The sequence below is a fragment of the Vicia villosa genome, linkage group LG2 (genome assembly GCF_029867415.1).
Source record: "Vicia villosa cultivar HV-30 ecotype Madison, WI linkage group LG2, Vvil1.0, whole genome shotgun sequence".
Lineage (NCBI taxonomy): Eukaryota > Viridiplantae > Streptophyta > Magnoliopsida > Fabales > Fabaceae > Vicia > Vicia villosa.
In genome coordinates, this window is record NC_081181.1 from 160,715,725 (window position 1) to 160,731,682 (window position 15,958).

The following is a 15,958-nucleotide window of genomic DNA, read 5'->3' on the forward strand; positions in this document are numbered from 1 at the left end:
TCCTACTCGAACGTCTTTAAGAGAATATGGAGATACTCAAATAGAGTGTTAATGTCGTAACTGTTGAGTAGAATTGAAGTTTGGAAGAAATTCAAGAAGCTTCTGACTCGTTTTTGTTTACAGAAGTCAATGTGAACATTCTGGTCGAGAAGGTGAAATTGTTTTCTCGAGAAGTAATGAAGAAGAACAAGTCTTTGGTTTCTATTCAGACATCTTTATCCAAGGTGGAGATCGTTCTCATCGAAGGAAATTGGTCCTAGGGTCTTGCCCAGAAAATGATAGATGAGCTCTAAAAGTCTTTTAAGGAGTCTCAAGACAGTCAGCTTAAAGTTGAGGATGGTCTTCGCAAGAAGTGTCTCGAGAACCTTGCCTTGTCTAAAGAGTTAGCCAAATCATTGGAGGAAATTTACTTGATCGCCTAAGACTCTTTTGAAAGTGTGTCGAAGCAGGTGGAGTATTTTTATCCTACTAGGTCAATCTCTAGATAGCAAGTTCGTCTCGACCAAGCCATTGAAGACAAGAAGGTGGTTTTATTGGTGGAATAGCCCATAGTATTTTCTCCTTATTTTTAACAGGCGTGCTTGTACCCGACATATGTGAATTCAATGAATAAGTAACATTTGTTGATCTTGTCCTACAATGTACATTTTAGTTTTATTACTTACCAAAGTTTTTACCCGTTTAGATGGTATTGCTTTCGGTCGTGAGTTTGTCTACCTGGAATGCAATTTTTTCACCAAGGTTGTGCTCAAAGCCTTATTGAATGTCTCTGTGGACCGTGATCGACCAATGGTCGATACCCCTTTTCTGCTCCTGGTGAAAATTTGGTTTGAGGTTGACGTATGACATACTCACTACTGTCTCTAGAGTGGCTAGCCATCAAGAGGGAATGAGTCGGTATTTACAATTTCGTGGTCTATTTTCTTTGTGTGTTCATTGATCGTGAAATTTTAATTGCTTTAGACATACACATGTGACACTTATAACAATATGCCGCTTTAATCATAATCCGAACTCATCGTTACTTTTCTTAATAAAAAAAAATAGTTTAGTAAAAACTTATTCATGATCAAATATATGATTTTTTAAATTGAGGTAGGTGCCTCGTAAAAATCAAAATAAAATTCTCTTATTTGTGTACTAAATTTGAATTTGATAGCTTATCTACCTCAATTAGTCAATCTTACGACGCTAAAGAAAAAAAAGGCAAAGTTATCTTAGTCAGCTTATCACTAGTTATATTTTACTGTAGTTTAAGATAATAGTAATGACATTGTTACCTTTAATTGTTTCGATCCACCGTAAATTCTTCATAAGATTCTTTATCAACGTGATGATGATAATGACAAATGCTATGTCATTTTTTTATTTAGTGGCACCTTGTACCCTCTCTGGGCTCCAAAATTGCTATGTGGGACACATTATTAATTAGAGACATAATTAATTCTGTTCAAATTTTGACCAAGTTGTTGACCAGAATTATTTAAAAAACGTTTTGCTAACCAATGTCCTCAGAGCACTTTTTAATCATACTAAATAAAAGAAATATTCTTTATAAAAGTCGGTATTTTAATTTCCAATGCATTTTTGATGTATTAATTATACGCATTTTTAAAAAAACTTACCACTTTAATTACTTAAAGAGTACCCTAAAGGCACTGGTTAACATCTCCCTTAACAAAATATACAAATATACCATCTTTTATATAAATCAAAAATCACAATAATATTTAACATAATATAAACTAAATATTATTTTAATAAAAAATAATATTTAACATCATTAAATAGTAAAGTCATCCAATTTATTTTTGAAAAAACTAGTAGAAACAAAATCTAAACAAACACTAATTGTAGACCAAACAGTTCGAACGGGCAGGTGAAGAAAAGCACTGATGTTTGGTTGCTTTTTACTATACCAAACATTTTTTTCCAAAAGCTTGTTAGACTAAAACTGGAAAAAGAAATAGAATTTTTTTTTTTTTTGTGTAAGCAAGATTTCATTAAAACGGAGAACTAAATGTTCTCAATATCTGATTACACATAAACGGGAAAACCCCGCCAAAAAGAAATTACAGACCATTTAGACTTACGAGAGAAATAACAACGGATCCTTGTTAAACTCGTAAAAGCTACAAATGGGGTGGGTAATCTCTCCAATATACGACCATTTCCAAATCAAAGATTTAATCTTCCATATAGTATTATTCACATCTCAAACTTCATTACGGAAACAAATTCCATTCCTACTAATCCAAAGAATCCACAAAGTAGCTAACCACACAACTCCTAATTTACCCGCTTTAACTTTGTTCTTTTTACAAAAAACAAACCAATCCACGAAACACATTTTGCACTCTTCTTCCATTACCTTCCAAGGCTTCCCAATCCAAACCGAAATATCCCTCCAAACCACCTCCACCACTTTGCAATTCAAAAAAGAGTGTTCCCGATTTTCCAGATCGATTCCACAAAAAACACATTTTAAATTATCCGGAGACAAAACTATACCTCTAACCAAAAGTAAATCCTTAAAAGGAAGCCTATTCACAAAAAATCTCCATCCAAAAGCTTTGATTTTGAACGGCACTTCCAACTTCCAAATTAACGTTAGCACCTCATTAAACTTCTCAAAAGGTCCAAAAGGAAGCCGCTTACTAACAAAGAACCGGTAACAAGAAGCCACGGAAAACAAACCGTCCCCCGAATACTTCCACCCGACTTCATCCTTTCCAACCGAAAGAGGGCCGAACCCCACCAAAGAATTCCGGAAAGAATCCCACTTCGATCTCAAAAAAATACTAGATAAATGATTATCCAAGATGCCACAATCTCCCCATTCCCAATTGCCGTTATGGCACCCTCCCATACACGCTACGGAAACATTTTTCAAAGATGAGAGAGAAAATAATTCCGGGAACTCCTCTTTTAAGCTCTTGTCATTCCTCCATTTAGCCTCCCAAAACGGAGTCGAAAACCCATTTCCCAATTTAAACACACAATGGGCGGAAAAAGGATCCTCCCCCCCAATATCACCAATAGAAAGTAAATCTTGCCACCAAAAAGAAGAAGAAGAAGAAGACGAAGAAGAAGAAAAAAGAGAAGAATTAAGAGGAGAACGAAAAAGAGACTTACCTCCACAAAAGGTCTTCAAGGATACATCCCCGTAACGCGCTTTCAACAAGTTATACCAAAGCGAATTCTCTCCCTTTAGTATTCTCCACCTCCATTTGCTAAGAAGAGCCAAATTGAAGTCGGAGATATTTTTTAAAGCAAGACCACCATAATCTACCGGCAAACAAACATTCCTCCAACTAACCCAATGGATACGCCTTTTATTGTCCTCCACCACTCCTCCCCATAGAAAATTACTTTGTAAGCGAGAAATCTCTTTGACAACCCTTAAAGGCATCTTGTAAAAAGACATGGTGAAAATTGCAAGAGATCCTAAAATAGATCTTAAAAGGGTTATTCTTCCCCCTAAGCTAAGAAAACGGTTCTTCCACCCCGCAAGACGCTTCTTAATCTTAGTTAAGAGAGGCATCCAAGAAGTGTATTTCCTTGGATTACAACCAATATTAATCCCAAGGAAAAGAAACGAACTATCCTCCACTTTGCAAGAAAGCACATATGCGGCGGCTTGAAGAAAATTGCTCGTCACATTAAGCCCTATCAACTTACTCTTGTGGTAATTGATCCCAAGGCCCGAAACCATCTCAAACGCCTTCAAAACCACTTTAATCGCCCAAACTTGATTCCAACTTCCCTCACCAGCTAATAAAGTATCATCCGCAAATTGAAGGATATCGACACCACAATTCCCACCAAAATCCACACCTTTAAAATCCCCATTAGCAACCGACTTCCGAACAAGACCCGAAAGACCTTCGGCAATAATAACAAAGAGAAAGGGAGATAAAGGATCGCCTTGTCTTAATCCTCTCTCAACACAAAATTCCTTCGTCGGGCACCCATTAACCAAAACGGACATATTGCTATTAAAAACTAACCTTTCCATCCACCTCTTCCACTTTTCACCGAACCCCATTCTTTTTAACATATATCTAAGAAAATTCCAAGAAACCTTGTCGTAAGCCTTCTCAAAATCCACCTTAAAAAGAAGACAACCTCTACCCTCTTTCTTCGCAAAATCCACCACTTCATTAGCAATCATCACCCCGTCAAGAAGAAACCTATTCGGGACGAAAGCACTTTGACAAGAAGAAATAATGGAATGAAGAACCTTTTTCAATCTACCCGCCAAAATCTTGGAGACCACCTTGTACATACAACCCACCAAACAAATGGGCCTATAATCATCCAAAGAAACCGGAGAAGAAGATTTTGGAATCAAAGTCAAAAAGGAAGAAGTTACCGCCTTAGAGATAAAGCCACCGGAATGAATTTGAGTTCTTGATTGAAATCATTTCCTTGTTCTTTTATAAATGTGTTCTTTTATAAATGAAAGAACACATACATCTATTACCTTAAGATTTTAAATAAATATATGACGTCGTTTTTATTTGTGTGTTACTTTTGATTCAATGTAGATATTTCTCATAATAACCCAACTCTAATTTCAGAGTCCATAATTAATTTTATTGTAGATTGTTCATGATCTAATATAAATGCTCTTTGTAATGACCCAACATCTATATGGTTATTAACTTTTTTTTCCAATTATATAGTAAAACAAATTATATTTAAATTTAACTAAAATAATTACTAATTAAACTTTATTTATCTATCCCCCGAGCTATAAAGATAATTATCTATAAAGATTTTTCTCATAAAAATTAGAGAATTTCAAACAAAATAACAAATCTTTCCACTTTGACAAATTTTATTAATGTCACTTTCACTTATCTCCCACTTTATAATAATAGTTATAAGAAGCCATACTCTTCTTATCTCATCTCCCAAAATCTTATAATTAATTATTATAATCAACTCCATATCACTATAAAATTGATAGATCATAAAAAGTAACCACTAAAGTTATTTTGGCCAAATTCCTTTATATAAGAGGAACAATGGTGGGGTTAATTATTTTGATTTATTTCATGTTTTATTATAAAGTAGAGTGTTAGTTCCACCAAATTGCTTAATATACACACGAAATCGTATTCTTATTCTAAATAATACAATATCTAAAAAGTATTTTATGGGGTCAATAATAGTTGAGCAAGTTGCTTACAAATGATTGAGACAAATTACGAAGACGTGTGGTTCATCACACTCACAAACGTAACTTTCTTCACAATTTGTTGGTTGAATATGTGTGGTGAAGAGTAAAACTACTTCTCGAGGCTACTTGAAAATTATTGTGAAAATGTTAATGCTATGTGTAACACAATTTACATATGGATTTAAATACTTTGTTCTATGTAGGGTTAATGCATGTTAATGCATTTTTAAATTATAGGGTTAATAGTATGTTTGAATTTATTTTTTGAAGATTCGGAATCAATTCTAAAGGTATAAAGTTGATTCTGAGTGATTTTGAGATGTTTGTTTTATAAATAAAAAAATAGAATTGAATCTGTCTCCAGAATTGATTTATTTGAAGTTAAAATTTATAGTTTATACCTCCAGAATTGATTCTGAGTGATTTTACACTAAGATTTATTGTTCAACTCATTTTTACATAAATGTATTCAAACATAATCAATTATGGTAAACTCAATTATGTTAAAATTAATTCTACAAAACTCAATTCTGTTACCCTAAATATGTTTTTGATCCCTACAAAATTATTTATGCATGTAGTTTTAGTTCCTGTAAAAAGAACTAAAATATAATGCAAAAATAATTTTATAAAAATTAAAAAATATGTCGTCACGTGATTTTTTTTTCCGATTATATTAAATAAATTCTATAAAATAACTAAGTTTAATAGTCTAGTTTTATCTTTAAAAAATTAAAGAATATTTCAATCAAAAGATTAAATTTTTAAGTTGTAATATAACACACTCATTCATTTTTATGGGAATGTTATTTTTTAATTCATTTTTATGAAGGTTTTTGCATTAACATGTCCACCTTCTTTATTTTTCAATTAATTAATTTATGTATCCTAATATTTATTTTAAAATACATCTCAGACAAAAACAAATTACTGAAACAACTTTATAGAAACTTATCATAATGAAAATAGTCTTAAAAATTTAATTACTAAATTACCAAATTGATTAGTATTAATTTTTTTTTAATAAAATAACTTTCATTTAATTTTATTTTCAATAATTATTTTTTTTCTATTTCCTTTCACTACAAGAAAATCTACAATTAGCTACGACCAAAACCGTAGCTAATTTGAAGCGAATCTCTATTGAACAAAGTTAGTTGGAGATTAGAGACGGATTAACTACCATATGTGCAGTAGCTTGGATTGAGTGGCTAATTATCTAGACTAAAATTTCCTAGCAAAATTCAATCTAATTTTTTACAATTCATAGCTAAATCAAAACTAAAACGTAGCAAATTACAGGTCTTATATATATGTTTCCAAACTATTCAGCTATAGTATATCCACAAAAATATCATAGTAAATCTCAAGCTAAATTCAGTAAGATAAGATTTTTAATTTTCTAATCAAAACCATTGAATTAGGTTATAAATTAAAAATAATTCAAATAATTTTTTATCGGATCATAATTGTCGATATTTAAGCAATGACTTAAATAAAAAAAATTTAAACTATTAATATTCTTTTCATTCTGTAAGGCATTGATTATGCATTCATTTAAAGGTGAGTTTAATGGTGATGCACTGACAGTGTAAAAAAGTTTTACACTGTCATCCAATGAAAATATATCATTCTGCCATGTCATCTCAGTAATTTAAAAATAAGAGTATGATTTGGTAAGATACATGGTCGTGATTGGTTGACAGTGTAAAACTTTTTTACACTGTCAGTGCATCACCCATTTTCTCTTTAAAGGTGTACTTAATTATTAAAATGAGAATACACCTTAAAAGCAATTTCATATTTATATATCTTCATTGACTATTCCCTTACTTACTAAGATAACAAAAAAACAATTTTATAATATCACTAATCAATTAAGGCCTAAATCAATAATATTAATCAATTATAAGACCTTGTGTTCACCATTCTAATGCTCCAAAAGCATCTACAATTAGAGTTATATTAATACCATCATGCACTTGGACATTAGAGCTTAGAGCACAATGCAAACAACTGTTAACACTTGCAACAGAAAAACACATCATGAGTTGAGTTCTTGGAGAACCATTTGTCCAAATCAGCACATAACCTGACATGTAGAAACACCAAGAAGTTAGAAGCAAAAAACTTGTCAATGCAGAATATGTATTCACATTAAGAGTGGACATAACAAATTTTACATAAGTGACCTTATCCATAATTTCCCTTTGTTTTCCATTTCCTAAAACTCTCTTTGATAAGCTTTGCAAGAGAAAACTCTTAGATATTATTTCCATCTTTGCAAGGCCATTAAAGGCTTAAACTCTAACCTTCACGCTCATATCTCTTGCGCCATAGAACAAAGCTACATGCACGTGAAATGAATGTGTTATGCCATATGCGGTATTAAGAAGGCCAGTCAAAATCAATTAGAAAAGCCTGAAAACTCAAACATATACTCTATACAAAAAGCAGTGACATTGATTACACAATACTGTGTGCAACATACAAAATAAATAATATACCTTATCAAACACTTCAGTGCACCAATATGCCTTCATGTCTAATAACATGCAATTTCTAAATGGACAATCTCAGTATCTTCTTCCTTATTAGTTACCTAGTTGATGCAGCCCTCTGCTCATGGAAATCAAATGTATAGACATGTCATTTAGGTGCAACTGCTCTTGCAAATGAAGTCGTTACGGATCCACTTCCAGTTCCAGATTCAAGAACCAAGCAACCAGTAACAATCTCCAAGTTCATGACAACCAAACTAATATCTGCAACATAGAGAATTTAAGTCATGTTAGTTAACAACAACGTCCATAATTCTGATGTGGTGCTAACAAGTAAACAAAACTACCTTTATTGTTGAATACTTTAGATCCAAAAGGCTTTCCAATCCAATCTGATTTAACACCATTGAATTATACTTGCTCAATTTTTCAATAATTTACATATAAAAACCTATATTTTATGAGGAACCAATGTATTCCAAATGCAATTAAGTATATTGGTGGAAAGCTACAAATCATGAACTATTTGTGCAAGCAGCTTTGAGTATTTTGATACAGATTATTTCCAATTGTTCTAACTAAGTTCTCACTACAAAAGAAATGAAATAAGTACTTTGCTAAGTATCAGAGTAGATATATGATATCAAATTTGACATTAACCCTTGAATCACATAATTCAAAAGACAAAAAGGTAGATCCCTAATGAAAACAATAATTAGGAACAAAATATGCATAAGGTCAAATTGATGGATGCCTTCCAAACAATAATCAGAGGTGAAATCGAAGAGGATGCCTTAAATTCATACACAAGATAGATTGCAAGTCAAAGAGGCACCAAAGTCAGACAATCACAACCAAGAATCTCATGCATGGAACACAATGACCCGCGAAACTCATTATGGAGGGGAATCGAAGAAGAGGCACTGATGACCTAAATAAGAAATATGAATAAATTAAATTACTTCAATCGTTCATCTGCATTTACAATCAATTATCTCACAAACTCAAGTCCAGAAGATCCATAAACAGAGCAATCAACAGCCTCTTTGCATGGTCCAATACATGAAATACTGGAAACTCAAAGTTGTTAGAAGAATAAGTAAGTAAATAAAAACAACAAAATCCAACAGAAGCTGCAGAATGCCTTGAAGCTGCAGAATGTTGGGCAGGATCATGTCCTCCAACAGAAGCTCCAGAATAATTAGTACTCAACTACAGTCACAAAATCCAAAATCAACCTCATAATCTACCAAGCTATTGAAAAACATTCAATCTTTAAGTATGACAATTTATTTATGAAACTAAAAAAAAGTGTAGTTAAGAGAAGTTTATGAAATATTTCAAAACCCTTACGTTTTGACCATATCCGAATTGAGCTGTGTACAGTTGGCCGTAAACACCACTGCCTCTCGAAGAATACAGGTAGGTCGTCCAAGAGCGACCAATCCTGAAACCAAAAAGAATTGATCAAATCGCTCGTTAAAAAACAAAAACAAAGATTGGGGAATTTTCCACTCTTAATTTGAATTTTCCACTCACAGATTGAAGAAACTCTTAGTACGGTCATCACTGAAAGTACAAGACTCCTTTAATATAACATAATCACAATCGCAATACTTATAAAGTTTGGAAACAAAATTTCCTTTTCAAACAACAACAGAATCATCAATCATCATAATTCATTGAATGATCTATGCAAAGCAGAATACATTCAGAAATCATCAAACACAGAATCGATAAACTAAACATCAATTGGAGATTTCAACAGAATCGATAGACTAGACGGATTGAACATAAATCAAACAAATGAAAACGAAATGAGATATGTATAAATTGGATATTTCTCACCTTCACCTTAGTCGACGACATTGCCTCACTTGCTATCATGGAGATTGTCTCTCGAGACACAGCTGAAACAGGAACCCTAACAATCATATCCAAAGTAAAGATAGTGTTAGAACAAATAAAAATTGAAAAGTGATTGTATAGATCAGAGAATCCGAAATAGAGTATTATTGATTACAAGAGGAACAAGAGCTTTGATATGCTTAACAAGTGCATAAGCGCACTGATTCTTCATTGGCTCCTGATTATGGTGTCTTCGAATGTATTTCATCTCCGTGTTGCTAAACCCTTTATTTCCAGTCCCGTTCATTTTCGCCATAGCTAATAACCGCAAACTCCACCGTTAAAACCAAAATCAACCGACGAAGCATGACGCCATCGAATATACAACGAAGAGTCAATCTTGATTCTGGAAATCGGAGCTCCGAAGTCCGTGCGGCGAGATTATCCGAATGAGCGATTATTTTCAGAGGAACAAGAATGCACCGCCATCCACCACCAACAACTTTTCTCTATCAATTATTTTGCGAAGCCGAGAAAGATCGTTTGAGATCGAAAGGGATTGAGCTCAAAGAGAAAGAGAGATTGGGCGAATTCCAATTGCGAAGACCTAGATCTGAGATTTTTTGTTTCTTATTTTTTTTCAATGACAAAAATGTCCTTAATATAAAAACAAATGCAAAAGACTTTTCGTTGTTTTTACTTAATTCTCTCACAATTTTTTTGGCTATGAAATTTTCCTCTGTGGTATAAGCACGTGTAATCAACTACAAATTAGCAAGAACATAAATATGTAGCAAGATTTTGGTAGCTAAATTGATATTTTCGTGTAGTGTTTAAAATCAAAAATAAATTATATCGTAGTGTATTACAGAACATGTACTAACTTCATTTGTAGTTTACTTTAACCATCAATTATTTTTTATCAAAACAATTTTATAGTTAAAAGTTAAAATCCTTTGTACTGTATTTTAACAATCAGTTTTTTTACTAAAACAATTTCAATATGAAGTTAGTACACGCTGTTAAAATGCCCTACAAAAGAATTTATTTTTATTTGAAAAGAAATAAAAAATGACTAATTGCTAAAAAATAAAATAAAATGAAAATTGTTTTATTAAATAATTGATTAGTAAAAATAATAAACAATTTGATAATTTAGGCATTAATTTTTGTTTTAAAAAGTTCTATAAAGTTGTTTCGGTAAAAAAACATAAATGATTAGAATAACACGGTAAATTGTTAGTAAAAATGTTAACCTTAAACTCCTTCATCAGTTCCACCTCAGTAACCCCAAAGTATTATGTAGTAGTAATAAATTGAATCATTTGGTTAATGAGAGGAGCGGTGAAGAAGCTATATGGCAGAGAATGGAAGAGGTAGATGACATAATCTAAAGTAATTGTCATATCACCAAATGGAATATAAAAAAAGGATGTTTCCTTATACCATCGCTCAACAAAAGAGAACAACAGTGGAGCGTCGAGCGTGGTCAGCCAATAGTTCACCTAGCCTTATGAAGCATATGGACATCTCATAACTTCTTCAGCTTCGCTCTATGGATGGGCACCTTCAGGGGCAGGCAGTCCTTTAACAAATAATGTAAAAAACCCTCCGTCACATGATCTGCATATTCAATGAACACGGTACAGTCACTAGGCCCTCAAATAAACCCTCAATTAGTGTGTACATAGTCGGAACAGTCACGTCAGGGTCAACCGGAATAGTCACCTCCACCGTATTAGTTAGAGCCTCCGACTCAGTATGATTGGTCACCTCTATCTTAACCACCACCTACCTGTCATCCTAACCCCTGACCTTTTGAGTTGATGTATTGACATCATCAATAACCATAGCATCAGGCTCATTAGTAACATATTTGACTCATCCATCAACTATACCTTATTTATGTTGAATAGTACGGGGTGCGCGTGACTGCTCTACCAACCTCCTCCTATGAGAACCGATTAGGACTACTTTAACCACTCGGATATGAGACTCTCGATGTCATCTTCCCTTACCTGAGATCTCTCTACAATTGTTATCTTAGCTCTGTTAGTCTCTCTAGAAGAAACTGTGTCGTCTTTTCCTCTGGTCCTCACTACAAAAAAGTAAAGAATTATAAACTATTGGACATTTTAAAAATCCGAAAATCAACATGGATTTACCAAATTTTAAAAAAAATCCACTTACCATCTGAACATTTTCTTCTATCAGTTTTTTGAAATATTCGGCATTCACGTATGTATTTCTATAAAAAAAATCAAAATCACCAGTAATGATGCATGTGGTTTAACCATATTTTTTTTTAAATACGGTAAAAATGCATGAGAAATATGGGTTTTTATCAGACATTTCAAAAATATCGGTAAAAATGCACGTTTTAAACGAAAAAATGAGGTATAAAATGTAAATTTCCATAAAAGCATATCTTACTTGTAAAAATTCGATAGTTAGCTTAAAATATCTGGTAAATGTATGAGCTTTTAAAACAAATTCTAAATATGACAATAAAAATTTATAAATGGGTTTTTAAGTTGCAAAAGTAATATAGTAAAAGCTCTACAATAGGGGGTGATAGGACAAAATCTATAGTTTTAGTGGTTTTAGGGTTAGGTCTGCCCTATTTGTTCTAGCACAAAAGCAAAAGGATTTTTATGTGGAATTGAAATTCTATATATTCTTACAAAAATCAGGGCTAATATAGATTCTATTAATCCCCCAACAAACCCAGCCACCAAATTTAATGATGTGACATTGTCATGTGACTTTTTTTTATAATTTTCTTCTTAGAAAAATTTGTGTTAATTATGAGAGGCGATCTAATAGGGGAGGGTGAACTAGTATTACTAGATTTTTTTATTTTATGCTAAGTTTTTTAACTTATAATTTTACCATAAGCAAGTGACTGGTTGCTACTTTAAGATGAATGTACAGTGCTGAACATTAAAGGCCCACGGATAAAGAACACACAAAATTATAGTAGTTCCCTTTATCAACTAAGAATAAATCTAGTCCTTCTAGTCTTTAGAGGATTATCCACTCTAATTAGATTCTTGTACAAGTTTCACACTGAGACTTCTTTACAACCTTCTAACGCATACACGAACACCAAACCCTATGATAGACTATGAATCTTATTAACTAAAAGGAGATTTTCAACAATCACCAAACACAATGATAATCCTCGTAAATAATCATAAAGTACACCAATTTCTATTTACAAACACTTTTCAACAACACACTATAATGAAAAACACAAGCACTCAAACTTTTGTTAAGAAATGAAGAATATAGGAGTGAGCTATATGTCAAATTCAATCTTGGGATTATAAATTTTCTTCTATCAATATCACAATTTAAAGTATACTCCCTCCGTCCCAAATTATAAGAGAAAATCAATTTTTAGATTCATTGAATAATTAATGTATCTGGTCTATATATAGCCCAAATACATTAATTATTCAATGAATCTAAAAAGAGATTTTCTCTTATAATTTGGGACAGAGGGAGTATTATTTAATTGCTCAAATTCTGTTTTGATTTATGAAACTTTTCTGACTTATGAAAGTTCAGGTAGTTTCAAACCATTTGAAAAATGAAAAAGACTTTGAAAATGATATTTGATTCTTATAAATCTAATTTTAAAAGTGGCTAATTAGTTTTCTAGTGTATGATGCTTTATATACAGTTCTAAAAATCTCATTCAATTATATCATAAGTTTGAAATAGTTCCATGAAGCTTTGTCATTCAAAACAATGATTATGTTTGATAAAAAAACACATTAGTTCAGGTGGTATTCAGAAACCAAAATCCTATATTCGAATACCAACTTGTAACGTTCCAATTTTTTGAAAATTTGACACTTGTATTTGAATACAAGAAGGTGGTATTCTAATACCACTCTCATTTTAGCACTAAAATCGGCTTTTTAAGGCACAACTTCAATGGTTTTTATACGGTTACTTTGAAAATATTTTAGGTTAACTTTGAATGATATTTTCTGAACTTTCAAGTGATATACATGATGAATGATGATATATCAAAGATAAAGACAATATTAACTTGTTCAATGTTGATATTGTCACTTTGTTTGTCTTCACCTTTAATGTTCATTGTCTTCATATTTTTCTTTTTTATTGATTAATGTTGACATTCTCTTTTTTTTTCCTTTGTTGATGTATTTATCTTCATAAAAATTCTAGCCAAGATGAAGGAGAGGCTTGTCTTCACAATTTTGACCTTGAAAGATTCTAATCATAGACATTGGGCATACATCGAAGGTCTTTCCATATGAACTACAATGATGTTTTTCGTAATTAAATGAATTTTTATTTACATTAAATACACTCAATGTATCAATAAATATATAACATGCTAAATTGTGAAAAGAAAATTGTAACTCAATTGGTAAGGGATTTCACTTGTATTCCCAATGTCCATAGTTTGAACCCTTACAAAGTCAAAATTTTATTTTACAATTTTAATTATTTAGTTTTAATAAATATATAAATTTAAAATAATTAATAAAATTAAAAGCCACGACTTTTTTACAAGGAGATTTTCTTTTATTGGCCAATTTAACAAAGAAAATATAGGTATTAATCGAACAAATTAATTTATTAAATCTTCAATTACTTATCTTAGTATACCCATTGTTTTAGTGTTTTTTAATAATTTCATTTTAATTTAATATTTTTTGATCCAGTCTTGGAGTTCATTTCAATCCATTATCTTAAAAAAAAATTATATTCATTCTTAACTTTTATGTGTCAAATTAGTCATTTTTATCTAATAGCAACAAATTTAACGATTAATTTTGAATTTTTCTATCGCTAATTAGATAAAAGTGACGAATATGATATATTTTGAAGAGTTAAATGGTCAATATAAATATTTTTTTAGTTAATGAACCAAAATGAACCATGACAATTAATTATGGCCCCAAAAAAGATATTAAATTTTTTTTTTTTAGATTTTAGTTTGATTGAGAGTTATTTAATGTACACCACTGGTTTGAATTCAATATCAATTGCATGTGTTTGAATTTAATAGGCAACACTGGTTGTCAATTAAACTCACTTCTAAGATTACTTGAATTTTGTTGTTTGAGGTCTACAAGCCAAAAAGAATGAGGGGTTTGGAAGCAAGTGATTTATGTATGGATGATTTTCCCTGCAGGGTAACTTGTCTTCCATTTTTATGTAATTATCCTCTATGAGTATTACTTAACAAAAGAAAGGTATAATCATTATATGATTAGAAAGACTCAAATTCAATGTATGAAAGTGAATATGATATTTAATATTTGCAAGTGGTTAGGATATCACAATCTTAAATTGAGACTAGCCTCCTATATTTCCAATCATATTCTAAGGGTATTTCCGTATTTGGATTATACAACTATTTTAGACACGAACTATCTTCGACAATTTTTGTTGAGACCAAAAAAAATGAAATTTTCAACAACCAAACAAACACATAATTAATGCAATAGAAGAGGACAAAAATCAAATAGAGATACTTCATTCAACAATTATATAAAAATATCAGAATTTAAAATCACAGGGGCCGGCCAAATGAAGGTTGAATAGAATTAACTCATTCAACATTATATATCAAATCATACATTAATTATGCAGGCCCTCAATAAAAAATTAGCAAATTAATTGACATGTTTATTAGTGTGTCAGAAGATCGACAAAATGCCAAGAATAATAATGAAATAAATATTATCAAAATTCCTGTCATTATTAACCATGTGTGATAGTTGTAGTTAGAAAGTGGAAAATATATATAAGAAAAAAAACCAACTTATTTGCTCACACCTGAAGTTTGTGGAATCTGTATCTTTCCATAAATCTGTAAGAAAAACATATTTGTACGATATTATAATGATGAAGATATTGATACTATTGTGTCAAAATCAATCAAAATTTTGAGTTCTCTGGTCAATGGGATATTATATATACAAGAAAATGAAAGGAAAAAAAAGTTATGTCATTTTGATTTCCGAATCATGTCTTCATGTTTTACGGGCCTTAATTATTATTTATTTATTTTAAAAATTCAAAAGTTAGAATCATAAGAGTAGAGTTGACAAGTAGCCAAGGTATAGTCCAACCTAAAAAATGAAGTTAAATTTAAAATTAATTTAAAATTTACCACTAAAATAATGACACCTATTCATTCTTGCATTTCTTTTTCAAATTGCTTCGTACTAAATAGCACTACTCGAAAAGAAAAAAAAGTTGGACGGATTTAATTTGGTCTAGGTGGACGAAGATGATTTTAGATAAATGTAATTAAATTGTGGTCTAGATGGACGAAGATGATTTTAGATAAATGTAATTAAATTGTGGGTATGTTAACCCGTCAGTAATTATAAGTAAAACAAAGTCGTTTTACTTATAATTACTCAAT

General features: G+C 31.3%; 1 protein-coding gene across 8 annotated transcripts; it reads right to left on the bottom strand.

Moving 5' to 3' along the window:
* Positions 1-6,991: 6,991 nt before the first annotated feature.
* LOC131652754 (uncharacterized) lies at positions 6,992-10,185 on the bottom strand. Of its 8 annotated transcripts, none has more exons than XR_009298792.1 (6): positions 9,713-10,185; positions 9,538-9,613; positions 9,043-9,136; positions 7,696-8,620; positions 7,381-7,535; positions 6,992-7,280 (listed from the first exon to the last, which is right to left on the bottom strand). XR_009298792.1 is itself a non-coding variant. In XM_058922711.1 (5 exons), exons 1-4 carry the CDS (start codon positions 9,748-9,750, stop codon positions 7,838-7,840), a joined length of 324 nt encoding a protein of 107 aa, XP_058778694.1. In that variant the 5' UTR covers positions 9,751-10,184; the 3' UTR covers positions 6,992-7,280; positions 7,791-7,837. The 8 variants fall into 8 exon arrangements, 1 of the variants encoding a protein (XP_058778694.1); XR_009298791.1 differs by having other exon boundaries at positions 7,696-8,901; XR_009298790.1 differs by having other exon boundaries at positions 7,696-7,953; positions 8,037-9,136.
* Positions 10,186-15,958: the final 5,773 nt, after the last annotated feature.

Coding starts and splice junctions, on each gene's coding strand:
- LOC131652754 (XM_058922711.1), bottom strand. CDS start 9,750: ATGCACTTGTTAAGCATATCAAAGCTCTTGTTCCTCTT. Junction 9,614..9,712: donor TCAAAGCTCTTGTTCCTCTT/GTAATCAATAAT, acceptor TATGATTGTTAG/GGTTCCTGTTTCAGCTGTGT. Junction 7,954..9,042: donor AATTCGGATATGGTCAAAAC/GTAAGGGTTTTG, acceptor TCTATGTTGCAG/ATATTAGTTTGGTTGTCATG.